This window comes from Phallusia mammillata, chromosome 4, assembly GCF_965637545.1.
Source record: "Phallusia mammillata chromosome 4, kaPhaMamm4.hap1.1, whole genome shotgun sequence".
Classification (NCBI taxonomy): domain Eukaryota; kingdom Metazoa; phylum Chordata; class Ascidiacea; order Phlebobranchia; family Ascidiidae; genus Phallusia; species Phallusia mammillata.
Window position 1 is genome coordinate 22,728,947 of NC_137255.1, and position 14,122 is coordinate 22,743,068.

General features: G+C 37.6%; 1 protein-coding gene across 1 annotated transcript in view; it reads left to right on the plus strand.

Annotated features, from left to right (window-relative positions):
* LOC145222928 (dynein axonemal heavy chain 12-like) overlaps positions 1 to 14,122 on the plus strand; it is a 47,624-nt gene that overhangs the window by 16,266 nt on the left and 17,236 nt on the right. Inside the window, exons 25-42 of the mRNA XM_080089175.1 lie at positions 256 to 385; positions 1,052 to 1,196; positions 2,225 to 2,368; positions 3,952 to 4,098; positions 4,728 to 4,973; positions 5,391 to 5,620; positions 6,170 to 6,353; positions 6,921 to 7,145; positions 7,751 to 7,939; positions 8,388 to 8,510; positions 9,115 to 9,490; positions 9,779 to 9,922; positions 10,369 to 10,498; positions 10,807 to 11,062; positions 11,528 to 11,670; positions 12,087 to 12,243; positions 12,623 to 12,801; positions 13,483 to 13,675. Of these exons, the coding sequence (XP_079945301.1) occupies positions 256 to 385; positions 1,052 to 1,196; positions 2,225 to 2,368; positions 3,952 to 4,098; positions 4,728 to 4,973; positions 5,391 to 5,620; positions 6,170 to 6,353; positions 6,921 to 7,145; positions 7,751 to 7,939; positions 8,388 to 8,510; positions 9,115 to 9,490; positions 9,779 to 9,922; positions 10,369 to 10,498; positions 10,807 to 11,062; positions 11,528 to 11,670; positions 12,087 to 12,243; positions 12,623 to 12,801; positions 13,483 to 13,675 (3,341 nt within the window). The remainder of the gene's footprint in view (positions 1 to 255; positions 386 to 1,051; positions 1,197 to 2,224; positions 2,369 to 3,951; positions 4,099 to 4,727; positions 4,974 to 5,390; positions 5,621 to 6,169; positions 6,354 to 6,920; positions 7,146 to 7,750; positions 7,940 to 8,387; positions 8,511 to 9,114; positions 9,491 to 9,778; positions 9,923 to 10,368; positions 10,499 to 10,806; positions 11,063 to 11,527; positions 11,671 to 12,086; positions 12,244 to 12,622; positions 12,802 to 13,482; positions 13,676 to 14,122) is intronic.

A 14,122-nucleotide genomic window follows, 5' to 3' on the forward strand; every position in this document is an offset into this window, starting at 1 on the left:
GGTGAGGCATGGGTTTTTACCCTGTTACTCCCAGCAAACTGGGGTGCCGTTGAATGGCTACAATAGCCAGTACCGCCGATCTTTTGTCACCAGCTACTATAATGAGACCTTTTAGGTCGAAGCAGTTTGCACTGTCTGCAGCTTAAAATAACCTCGCTTGAAGAGTCGTTACTTGTTTTTATATTACAATAAAATTCGTGCAAGGATTTGCTAATAAAATAAAGTGAACTATTTACACCGTAATTTGCTTTGCAGAGGTATCGGCCGACAACGATTTTAACTGGCTGGCACAATTGCGTTATTACTGGCAGAACGACCAGGCTCGGGCTCATATCATCAACGCTGATGTCAAATATGCTTATGAGTACTTGGGAAACTCACCAAGGTAATGTAATACCGGATGCCCCCTGCGTAGTGAGACGGTGTCTCGTAGAACACAGTTGTATTGTCATGTATTATATTGTTTTCTTTTGTAAACAGTTTCTTAAGGGAACAAAATCGGCCCATGTGTTTAATTGAGCATTAACGATTATCACTATTCCAACACCAAAGCATTATCAGCGGCCCAGATAGCAAAAAAAGCATATTGGGCATTTAAACAATAGAATCTACTTTACTGTGTCGTAGTTTTCTATGTTGTGTTTTTTGTTGCCTGCATTTTATCAATCTACACATTGCGTTTGGCGAGTTTATGGTTTAAACCAGGGGTGCCCAACCTTTTTGACTCAAGATCGACTTTTGAGGTAGTCCAACTCTCGAGATCTACCATTTCAATACAAATTAGCAAAGACATAACGAGTACCAGAACAAAATAACAATCTACTGCAACTATTACTGTTGTAACGTAACAAAGCGCCTACTTATGAACTTATTAACATATCCTTATGATTAATTCACACAATAAAGTCATCTATGTACAGCAACGCGTTACAAAGCAACTATTTTAAATAATTTCTGCAACCCTCGCGTTCGACTTAAAGTCAGTCCGAGATCGACCAGTCGATCGCGATCGACGGGTTGGGCACCCCTGGTTTAAACCTTTTTAATATAGGTTGGTGATCACCCCTTTGACGGATCGTTGTTATCGGACACTAGTGGGCGCGTTCTACTTAAACTTGGGTGGAGCACCGGAAGGTCCGGCTGGAACTGGAAAAACTGAAACCACCAAGGATTTGGCCAAAGCACTTGCTGTGCAGGTAACATGATTTTAACTCAAGTACTAAGCCCGGGGCGGGCAACATCATTTCATCCGGTCCACGACCACATCTTTGCTTTGCCAAATTGTAGTATTAACTTTGTAACATTAAAAGTTAATCTATTTCTTACAAAAGCTCTCCTGTCGGGATATTCAGAATTGATATTACCGAGTTTCATAGGATTATAACGCCCAGGATTAATCCAAAGCCAGTTTGTTACGTCGCAGACAAGACTACGGTGTTAAAAGTGTTAATTGTGCGCAAACAATTGCCTTCTTTTGTCACTTGTGGCGTAATATACAAGCATTGCTTGTAAGATGAGAATAATTATACAGTTTAACAGTCGCTGACCAGCTTTTGAATGGGATTGTAGAAAGACCATATATTGGCACACCTAAAATATCGCCTCGCGGGCTAGGTTTGGAAAAACGGCGCTAGGGCATGTAAACTATGCGGCCCGCGCGAATCATTATTAGCACTCATCCGGCCCGCAGTGAAAAAAGTTTGGTGACCCCTGGTTTAGGTGGTCAAAAATCCGTTTTAAATCACTGGATAAATACGCGATTAATGTATCGATTCAGGAATCCGGCCCGCCAAGTACTTCATTTTCTCATATCAGGCCCGCCGACTGGAGAAGTTGCCCGCCCCTGTACTAAGCTTATGCTGTGGAAATGCGAGTTGTAAGAATATGTTAGGTTATTGTAGACCAGGCAAAAATGTGTTGTCGTACAATACTATTAAACTCAGTTACAATTCAACTTTTGTAAAATCTTTAAATCCACAACATTTGACGTCACAGATTGATGACGTCGTTGTTTTCGAACAACATTTGATCGATTAATTTGTACCTAAATCGAAAACATTTGGAATAGCACCACATTAACGTGCACCTCACGACACGGATGAAATAAGTTCTTGTGTCGTAAATTCGAATTAACGATTTGTTACCGTAAGAATATTAAAGTTATATTGAACCACCGTTGAGATAAGCTTGACGAAACAACAGCTATATTTCCTTTTTTTGTCAGTGTGTTGTGTTCAACTGTTCTGATGGTCTCGATTATCTTGCGATGGGAAAATTCTTCAAGGGTCTGGCATCATCTGGTGCTTGGGCTTGTTTCGACGAATTCAACAGAATCGAACTAGAAGTGTTGAGCGTCATCGCACAACAGGTACGTAACCATTGACGATATAAATCAGTGTTTCCACACCTTTTTTGTACTAACGCCCACTTGCGCTTTCGATTTTTTTACAACGCCCCCCAGGTCCAACAATCATTGCCGATTTTTTTAAAAAGCCAACGTAGAGTTTGATGTCATTTTGTCATAAATTAAAATACACACAAAATGTTGATGTAAGCAATGTTTTTTATGCAAATGAAAGCATTGCAAAACAATCGTTTCTCAGCAAGAAATGTCAAACACCGTATTAACAAAAATGTACAGGAACAAAAACAGAGGCATGAGTGAAGAAAACATTTTTTCTGTGATGCTGTGCTTAAATGCACACTTGGCTGCATATAAAAGCAAATATCTAATGAGATTGCTGAATTTGGTGTTTAGTGGCCAAGTCTTTTACTCTCGGTTCGATATTGCTAAGAAGGATTCTCAAATCTCCTCTTTTAGTGATTTGCAAACGGTTTCGTTGCTTTGTTAAAAGCTGAGTGACTGCACTAAAACCGCGATCAGCCATATATAAGCTAGAAAGTAAAGTTTAATTTCTTTGTTTGAAAAATGAACGTTACATTGCCTGGGCTGAAAGCATTCTTTTGCTCAGCTGGATGTTGAATCTCCGATGCTCTGGGCAGTTTCATTAGTTCTTTTGTCAAAATTCAACTTACAACGTTTTTGACGTCACAATAATAATGCAATCATTACTCGTCATACGGTGGAAAATGCCATTCACAAACCCGCCCAAAAAGGCGCAACCCGCAACTCATGAAAAAAGCAACTCGACGTCCAAAGTAGCCCAATTCGGCGACAAAAGCGCAACCTGGCAATTAGTTACTGCATAACCGTACCAACTTTGACTAAAATAAGACATTGTTACGCAAAGATCGTTTAATGACGTAATATACGCAACGATCGTTCACTATAGTTGACATGTTGGCTAGTGTTTTTGCATGAACAGTACACAGAATTGTATTTTAGTGTAATCTACACAGTACAGCTTTCATGATATTTTTAGGACTTTATGTTATAAATAACGCCCCCTTCGAACGCTCGGCGCCCCCTAAATCAGAAAAGAAATCACAACGCCCCTTGCTACGCACCACCGCCCACGTTGGGAATTTATATTATAAATCATAAAGAAAAAAATACAAAAATACTGTACTTCTTGAAAGAAAAGCTTGCAAAACAGTTTTAATTATTTTTCCTTTGACTAAGATTATGCTAAGAAAATCTTTTTGGGGGTTTCGCTGTGTTTCTTGTTCTGTGACGTTTACTTCAATTTTAAATGAAGTCACATTTTTGTAACTGTGACATTCTTTGCTCTTTCCTCTTGTGAACTTTAATCTTATTGTTAGCCAATGTTTCGTGTTTCAACGGACATATTTGCTCTTATGTTAAACAAAGTTAAATAAATTTGATATGTTGCTTGTTTAACTGTGACATTTTTTGCTTTTAGATGTTGCACACTTTAATCTTTCTGTAAGATAAAATTTCTTGTTCAACTACCTAATTGATCCAATGTTCAATTAATTTAAATAATTTTTATTGATTGCTGGTTTAACTGTGACATTCCTTGCCTTTAGATGTTGTGTATTCAACGTGCGATTCAACAACATCTGGATGTCTTTAACTTTGAGGGAACAGAGTTAAAGTTGAAGCCCAATTGTTTTGTGGCGATCACAATGAACCCTGGTTATGCTGGGAGATCAGAACTTCCTGACAATTTGAAGGTAAAAGCGGTTATGCTTCAAATTGATAAATCACAGCCATTTACCGCTGGGCAGTTCGAACTGGTCGAAAATACTTTATTTTAGGTTCTGTATTAAGTAGTTACCGGTTCAATCTTAACTTATCAGTGCACCTAAATGTCCTAAATTAACCTTGTATCTGTTAAAGTTCAAACGTCAGTTAGGGATGATGCACATGTTTTAGCTTAAACCCCAAACCACCGTATTGAAAATTTTTAAGGCATGTACCTGCAGGCGCTTGAAACTCTGTATTAGGCCAAAATATACGGAGTAACTGTACGGTGTTCCCTGGCAGTAAATTACCATTATGGTAATCCCACTAAAAAAAGTTAAGGCGGCGTTATTATGTTCATAAAGTGTGCGATAAAGTAACTGTTTATCCACCTCATCAAATTATCATTATGGTCTCCATCCTAAATTGCAAAGTAGGACGACATAAAAAATATCTATTGGGTATGCTATAACGCAACTAAAGTACTGAGTTCATTAAATAAGCTATTGCTGCCAGGCATACTGCTGATTAAGCAAAGCGATACTCGGTTATATACTGAGTTTATGTTTGTGACATGGAAACTGGTTCTAATGTGCAACGATGTCATTACAATTTCCAGGTGCTTTTCCGTACAGTCGCTATGATGGTCCCCGACTATGCCCTTATAGCTGAGATCTCCCTCTATTCCTGTGGATTCTTGGATGCCCGAAACCTCTCTGTAAAGATTGTGATGACGTACCGGTTGTGTTCCGAGCAGCTCTCATCACAGTTCCATTATGATTATGGGATGCGAGCAGTGAAAGCTGTCCTTGTGGCCGCAGGAAACTTGAAACTTAAATTCCCGGATGAAAACGAAGATATCCTGGTAGGCTGACGTTATTGTTTCGTTCTAATTCTTCTGGTTATTAAGAAAAACTAGCAAACACGGTGGTTCGGTACCATACGTTTTAGTAAATTATTTCTTCATAAGTTTTTATTGAAAAGTCTTTAATTGCTATGATTACGTCGATATGACGTAACATAAAGCAAATAAACTCCTACAAACAAAGGTTAATTTTTACTCTGTAAGAATACTTCCTTTTGTACAAGAATCACTAAAAATAAACCAGCAAGTGTTTAAGTTAAACATGGCAATTAGATAAAATATTTTGAAAATGACCCAAAAAATATAGTCATTTTAAATTTTTTCGCTGGTGCGTTTCTAGTTGAGGTTTTTAAGCCGTGAATTGTAAGTCTGTGAAAAATTTGAAACAAAACACAAAATCAATACTTATTTTTCCAGCTCCTGCGATCCATCCAGGACGTCAACCTCCCGAAGTTCCTCTCGCACGACGTCCCGCTCTTCCGTGGCATCACTTCCGATCTATTCCCTGGAGTGACTCTTCCAGAGGCAGATTATGAGCTCTTCCTCATCGCGACAAAGGAGGCTTGCGAAAAACACAAAGTCCAACCGGTGCCCGTGTTCCTGGAGAAAATTATCCAGACTTATGAGATGATGATCGTCAGACACGGGTAAAACGGAGTTCCTTGTTAAAATAATACTTAGTGTATTTAAATCTGTTATGGGCCATTCGTATATAGATTAAACTCTCAATTACAAGGAACGACTTCAAAAAGCTACATTTGATCACAATGAAACGGTCGTTCGGGTTTAGATTTTCAGTACCAATGCCGTATATAGCACATTTTTTGTTAAACGTTCCAGATGTGTTGGGGCTGTATGTTTAAAAGTGTTGGGGCTGTATGTTTAAAAGGCCGTTTAAATCCTACCAAACTGGACGAACTTTCAAGAGCACTTTGTGTAGTGATTTTTACTACATTGTCGGAAAAGAGTTTGGCCACTCAACCGTTTTAGCATTTTTTTAAGAATAACTTTGTATCTACTTATTTTAACGTTAAAAAACCTGTGTCTAAACACAAAAAGCTGCAGACAGTCCACACTGTTTCGACCTATAAGGTCCCATCAGTACAGCTGGTTACAAGAGATTAGCTGTATCAGTTAATATAGCCACCTTAAAAAAGCCACGCCTCACCAAACCTTCAATATTTGCTTCTGTATAGATTTATGTTGGTGGGTGATCCATTTGCTGGTAAAACGAAATGCCTGCACGTGTTGGCTGACGCATTGACCACAATGCACGAGAGAGGTCAGAACGAAGAAGACAAAGTCATCTACAAAACAATCAACCCTAAAGCTGTCACAATGGGTCAACTCTTCGGCGAATTTGATCCAGTCTCTCACGAGGTATAAATATATATTTCAAAACTATGATGACTTCCTATGGAAAGTAAATCATTGCATTAAATGGCTATGACAGGTATATGCAAAACAATATTTATGTTGGGTCGGTGTTACTAACCAAATATTTCCCAAATTGGTTTGAAACACTTCTAGACATATAGTTTCTCTGCATCTGGATTCTAGACCTTGTAAAGCTTGTTTCGCGCCTTTTTATCAATCTTTTGTGCGACTAAAGCGTTTATATACGGGTATGGCTGATGCAGCCTCATATCACTGATGATGATGATGGCATGAGAATTTGGTAAAACGTTAAATAATACTACATGTCGATGATACTCGTTTCACTTTTACATCTATTTAGGCCGTTGTATTTGCTATTAGATCTGATAACATTCAAAAATAAAAAGTAGGAAAGCAAACTTGACCCAGCCTACGTTCAGTTTGATTGCTGGAAATCAAATGCCCTAAATACTGTTGTTTATTTTTTGTCCCCAAAATTCAATATGTTACATATTACTTGAAAACTTGTTACATAATGTTACATATTATAAAACCGCCACTCACTTTCAGTGGACCGACGGAAACGTAGCGAACACTTTCCGCGAGTTTTCGAGCACAGACACACCAGACAGAAAGTGGGTGTTGTTTGATGGACCGATCGACACTTTGTGGATTGAAAGCATGAACACTGTGTTGGACGACAACAAGAAGTTGTGTCTGATGTCCGGTGAAATTATCCAGATGTCTCCTCCCATGAGTCTCATCTTTGAAACCCAGGATCTCTCACAAGCTTCGGTGAGTAGTGCAAGAACTCTGTGTATTTGCGAATGCGAATTAATCAGATTTTTACCGATGGAATTACTAAGATTTTTTATGAGTACAAATTACTGCGATTAAAAGAAATTGCTCGAATATTTTGCGAATGCGGACTACTCAGATTTTTGCGAGTGCGGGTACTCTGTTTATTTACAAGTAAAAATGTTCTGTTCATAAGTGAGTATTGGTACTCTGCGAGTACTTAAATGAAATGGAAAGTTTTCAATATATTTCTCTCTAGTATCATCACGTTGCTTTAATTAGAATAAAAATATTTAAACGACTCGTAAATGAGTATCTGGCGACTGTTTAAATTGAGTTCGAACGAGTAAATTAACAACAAAATTACTCATCATAAACAAGTAGATTTATTCATTGTTAAAAAGTCTTTTTTCTTTAAGTTTTATAAGTTAATTAAAGCCCTAAATTAATTTTACCTTCAAATAACAAGACAGCTGCAGATTAAACCAGTGAGCTACGATCACTGTGTTTTTGCATTGCTGTTTTGGAGAACAAAAAAAATTTCTTTGATGATTAGGCAAATATTTTTTTACCCAATAAAAGTTTCAAAATTTTTGTTTCAGCCTGCAACTGTAAGTAGATGTGGAATGATTTATCTCGAGCCCTTATCACTTGGATGGCGTCCAATGTTTGTCTCCTGGCTTCATGCCCTTCCTCCTGTGTTACGAGATGAGAATGCGAAGTTGATTGAAGCACTGTTCGAAACTATGCTCGAACCTTGTCTGCGATTCGTCCACAAAAGCTGCAAAGAGGTACAGGCTCCATTTTCCAAACTATTAAATAATAGATTGACAATATGAATTTGTATACTTTTTATGATGACGTATTGCAAATGCCTCAATTGGTATTGATTTATTATGTAACAAGTTTTTACCAAATATACCCAACTTGGACAAAAAGTGCATATATAAAGGCTTTAGATCCTGGAGTGTGTATTTCAGATTTGATATTTCTGATTCGCATAACATGCACTTAAACTTAGTTTGTTACAACAAAAAGATGGCTTTATTTTCGCATTGTTTAACTTGAAAAGTAAGGTGTTTCTTAAGTTTTAAATTTAGCGTGCAAATACGTCCGGTTATATGATTTGTTACAAAAATAGGCTTAGACAACGCAAAAACATGCATACTGTTCAAACGATTTGTACACACAAATTTCAGTTCGCAGTTACATTCTAGGTTAATTTTTTTCTGCGTTCAGGTGTTGGCCTCTCAAGAACCAAACCTGATTCGAAGTCTCATGTTCCTGTTTGAGATGTTGCTCCATGACGCCGCTAACGACGAAAACGCTTCTGACAACAAAAATATCAAAATATGGATTCAGGTATGATGCATTTTATTCATCTTTCCCAACTGTATTGTGTTTGCTATTTGATTGCGTACGTCAAAGGTTGCCAACCGTTTAAACGCCGCGTGCCTAATTCCTCGTTATATGTCGAAATGATAATAGGCTTGCCGATATTTTTGTGCGAACCAGTGGTTTGTTGCAGCGAATTTAAAAAAAAATTATATATAAGACAGATTCGAGTGTGTTGGCCGGGTTTTTATGACTATTACATCATAACTAACTAAAAACAAGAAATGTAATAGAACTTGAATAAGTATCAAATCGATTGATTTATCATGAAAGAATCTTTTTCGAGCCCTGGCCCAAGTCATAATGTTTCTTTTTTCTTTACTTGTATTTAGCGTTCGGAGAACTTTTTATAGAACTTGATATATTGACGACAATACTACCAAGTTGTAAAGTCTATTCTTTTAAGTTTAGACTGAGGAAAATTGACCTTAACTCACGTATTCCAGGCGCTAACGACAATTAACAAGTCCACAGTATTCTGCACAACTAAATACTGTTGCTTTTGTATTCTTTTTATTTCCCAAAGCCCAAATTCCACTTTCATACATAACAAACTCTTTTCCATTAATAGAGCGTCTTCCTCTTTTCGCTTGTCTGGTCGGTAGCGGCCGTAGTGGACTTAGACGGGCGCCACAAATTCAGCGACTTCTTTCGCGAGTTCCAGTCAGGCAAAATGGAGGACCACCCTATACCGCCATCTATCGGAAAATTCGATTGCCCGATTCCTGACAACGGTCTTGTTCACGATTACTACTTCCAGTTGAACGGCAGGGGCAAGTGGAACGCATGGACTGATTTGCTAAAAGGTTCCGAGTTGGTGGCCGACAAGTCAATGAATATACAGAACGTGATTGTACCAACTATGGACACTGCTAGATCTGCGTATCTCCTTGATATTTGCATCAACCATAGCCGGCCTCTGTTGTTTGTCGGACCCACTGGAACCGGTAAAGATTTTTTCTTTTATCCTTATTGTGTACAGTGTATTGCATTTGAATTTATAGCTTGTCTGATCGTTTAAGAAAACGTTAGAATACCTAAAACTACCTTTTAAATATAAACGTGTAAATTATTAAAATGAACACAAACGCAATATGTTTTTGTGTTCAAATTTCTTCATAAAAATGTGAATGTTTTCGTAACTGATTTACCTATCTTGGATTTTTGGATCAATTTAACTGATCTAAGAGTTTGAGACCGATCAAACATTAAACATATGTTTCTTGTTCCTACAGGCAAGAGCGTATATGTGAAAGACAAGCTGATGAACAATCTTCCTCAAGACAAGTTCCTTCCTGCGTTCGTCAATTTCTCCGCCAAAACAACTGCGAATCAAACACAAGCTCTCATCATGTCCAAACTAGACAAACGCCGCAAAGGTATCATTGTGATATTTTTGTTTTTCTGTCATTGCGCTAAGGAGTTCGTTTCTCAAGGTTATAAATACTAGAAGCCCAAGTTTTAATGGTTAAAACTATATTTTAGCTTTACGACAGTTTTGCACCGATTTGTTGGTGCCACTTTTAAAAATACATCAGATAAAGGAAATGTCTATTTCAATTTACATGTTGTTTACCGTAAAAACTCAGCCGTCCTTCATTTTGTAAAAGTTGCCTTTGAAAATACACCTGTTTTTGACCGTATAAGCTTCCAATGCTGCACGAAAACACGTTCGGAAGCTATCTCAGGGTTGGCCTACTTTACCTACTTTGAGGCCTTAGTCCGCTTACACCTCTTGATTTGCTATCAAGTTATACAGCTATCACAAGCCAAGTTCTTGTCAACAGAGTTTGATAAGTCAGTGGTACAAAAAACTGTTTTTTAGGTGTTTACGGACCGCCTATGGGCAAGAAATGTGTGATATTTGTGGACGACATGAACATGCCAGCTAGAGAAGTTTACGGCGCCCAACCTCCTATTGAACTGCTGCGTCAGTACTTTGATCATGGAAATTGGTATGTGCTTATCCTGGAGCAAAGTTGTTTTATCTTTGCTATTGTTTCATCTAAAAAGTTTAAGTACTCATTATAAAGAAACATCTAGGTACACAATTCACGGTTTTACAGTAAAATTTGTTTGCAAAGGTTTATTATGCAAATAAGAAATTACTAATATTAAATTTACTTGTTGACTAACTCTTTAAATCGAACAGAGCAGTATAAACCGAACTTAAGTACAATTGAGGAAGAAACACATAACTTTTTCTCATGTATTACCATATTTTTATGAAAGGACCAAAAAATTATCTTCACTTTGCTTACAGGTACGACTTGAAAGACACAACTAAAATCTCCCTTGTCGACGTCATAATAGTAGCTGCCATGGGGCCACCAGGAGGCGCTCGCAACGTGGTTACACAACGGTTCATGCGCCACTTCAATATCGTTTCCACTCTGGAATTTAATGACGACACGATGGTGAAAATTTTCAGCACTCTCATGTCTCTCCATATGAAGGCTCACGAGTTCCCGAGTGATTTGTTAATGGTTTCGCAACAGATTGTCAGCGGTACTATGAACGTAAGATATGGTTTTTGTTTGTGGATGAATACTTTTTAAATGTGTCAAAAGCAGTAGGCCTCACAGAAAAAACACCCTTTAAATCAGTTAGGTTGGCCCGAAACAATTTATGTCTTCCACAATAAGTACACTATATGTCAGAAAACAAACTGTGAAAATACTTCACTTAAATCGTAAATTGAAATAAACGCGGCTATGCTTGTGTATTTTTTGTAGCTTGGTGCAAGTTTTATTACCTGTTTTCACAGTTTGAGTAGGCTATACTTGTACGTGCGAGCCTCTTAATTGATTAGTTGTCACTGCACTTTTTCATTGTTTTGTGTTAAATCGTTTGAAATAAAACCATTTCAGCTAAATTGTGTATCATACTACCTGATGATTTGCCACTTATTACATTTAAACGCCGTTTATATGTCGATCAAATGACACTGATAAAACTGTGACGTGTTTTCTTGACAATTTCAGATGTACAAACAAGCCATGGAGAATCTTCTTCCTACACCGGCCAAATCTCATTACACTTTCAACTTACGTGATTTCTCTCGTGTGGTGTTGGGTTGTTTGCTTATCAAGAAGGAGAAGGTTGAAAACAAGAAAACTTTCATCAGGTAAAAACAATGGATTTCTGCGATGAAGTGATCAAATTGTAATTTCGTTGAACCCAGTTTGACAAATTTCTGATTAGGTGAATTTAAATGCACAAGAATGCAAAATAATCTGATAGCTACAGAAACTGGATCTTCGTCACTTGACTGACAACCAAAAAATTTCTGCTTCGATTAATGTAGAGACAAGTTCACATGCCTTCGGGGGGTTAGATTTTAAGAAATAGAGTTGAAATCTAAAGACTTATCTTAAAACAAATTGCAGTTGCTGCCAACAGACACACTTCGTACGTTTTTCGAAGTTTTAACCTTTGCAAAGCTCTCAGATCAGGAACTGTAAAATCTTATAAACGTACTTTATGAATGGAAGTTTCACATTATCGGTTCACCCTTAATTATTATTTTTTGTAACCCCACAGACTTTTCGTGCACGAAGTATTTCGTGTTTTCTACGATCGTTTGGTGGATGACGAAGATAGAAACTGGCTGTACACTGTCACTAGAACTTTGGTGAAGGACAATTTCAAGGAGAATTACGACACTTTGTTTGAACATCTCGCACAACCAAGCATGCCGGTATGATTTCTATTAAACAAAGGTTGATTTTATATTTAATTGTTTTTTTTTAAACATCGCTTGGCTGGTTGGATACAATATTGCTAAACTAATATGCAAGGTCCTGTATATGTTTATTTTTCATCGGTGTAGCATAAAATACTAGGTTTCGACCCTAAAAAACTGTGAAACAAAACATTCTTAGGATTTCAAGAAATTGTAAGCTCTGGAAAAAGTATTTAAATGAATGAATAACTGCTTATATGGAAAAAAACTGGTTTATAAAACATAACACCTACCCCTTAACTCCCCAAAAGGAGTTTTTATTTGGTCACACACCCAAAATACAGACATGACTACTGTAAAACCAGAGATCTAACAGTTTGCGTCATTTTCCCAGCTATGTGAAGACGACATGCGTTCCTTGGTTTTCGGAGATTACATGAACATGGACGCACAGGGAGATGACCGTTTGTATGAAGAGGTGAAGTCGATTGAAGAGTTCAGTAACATCGTACAGTCAAGTTTGGACGAATACAATCAAACTCACAAAGCTCAAATGAACCTGGTTGTGTTCAGGTTTGTATTTGTTCTTAGCTTTAGTTGTCTTTTGGTCTACAGCATATTTTTTCTTGACAACTACTAAAAGCCATTTCCTTTTTAACCCTTTTTCCTCATTTAATCGACTATTTTACACACTGTTTGTCTATATTGTTGTTCTTCACGATTAAGGATTCTTGTTTACTCTATTTCAGTGGTCGGCAACCGCCGGTCCGCGGCCGGTACCGGTCCTCGAGGAGTTCGTTACCGGTCCGTATATTTTTTCAGGTTAAATGCTTTAAAACATTTTGCCTATGTATCCCGGCGATAATAAACTAATTTAAACGTTTTTATTGCTAAATGTTTGTAGTTTTTTGAAGACCGGTCTGCGATAAAATTTCACTTTCAAAAACGGTCCGCATTGCAAAAAAGATTGCCGACCCCTGCTCTATTTGACCTGTTTAAAGTCGAAATTAGTACCGAATTTCAACACGAGATTGCCATTTACATGTTTTAAGGGGGCCACAGGTCCTACAGGGTTACTTGAAGGGGGCACGAAGCCCAAAAGTTACTGTAAAGGGGCCACTGTCCACGGAAGGTTGAGAACCACTGGTCTATTGTATACATATATACACACTATTTGAATGGTTTTTGTAACAGTCTTTTTTGTCGTTATTTATGTCTGGCGCAACAGTTTGTTTTGTAATTCTTTTTCTTCAGATATCTTCTTGAACATTTGTCTCGTATCTCACGAGTCCTCAAATCGCCAGGTGGCAACGCGCTATTGGTCGGTGTTGGTGGGAGTGGCCGTCAATCTCTCACCCGATTGGCTACAGCAATGTCGGAGATGATTATCTTCCAACCAGAGATTTCAAAAAGTTATGGCATTCCAGAATGGAAAGAAGATTTAAAGGTGGGTTCCAATAAAAGTTATTTGATCATACCAAAATGGAACTATTAATACACTAGTTTTGGCTCATATGCAAGTAGGCACAACCGCATAATTACGCTATGTTGTTTTGTGTAAATTAAAAAACAAAAACTTAAAGATACTCCACATGAGAAACATTCGTAATTCAACATTCAAAAGTTTTATAGGAAATACGTTGCAGGTGTTCTAAAAATATGATTAAACGTTTAATGCAATCATTAGTGATACGCGACGCTTGTTTCGCACCTTTTTAGCAATCTTTTATGTGATCGAACGTGTGTAACTAGTGTAGCCCCTCATATCACTGATGATGACTTAAGCAATTGCCGAAACGTTTCAATATTAAAGCATGTTGCTCGTTATGTCTACTTGTCGCCCTTTTCCTCATACAACTTATAAACAGATCCGTGGTTAGTGTTCCCAAGGATT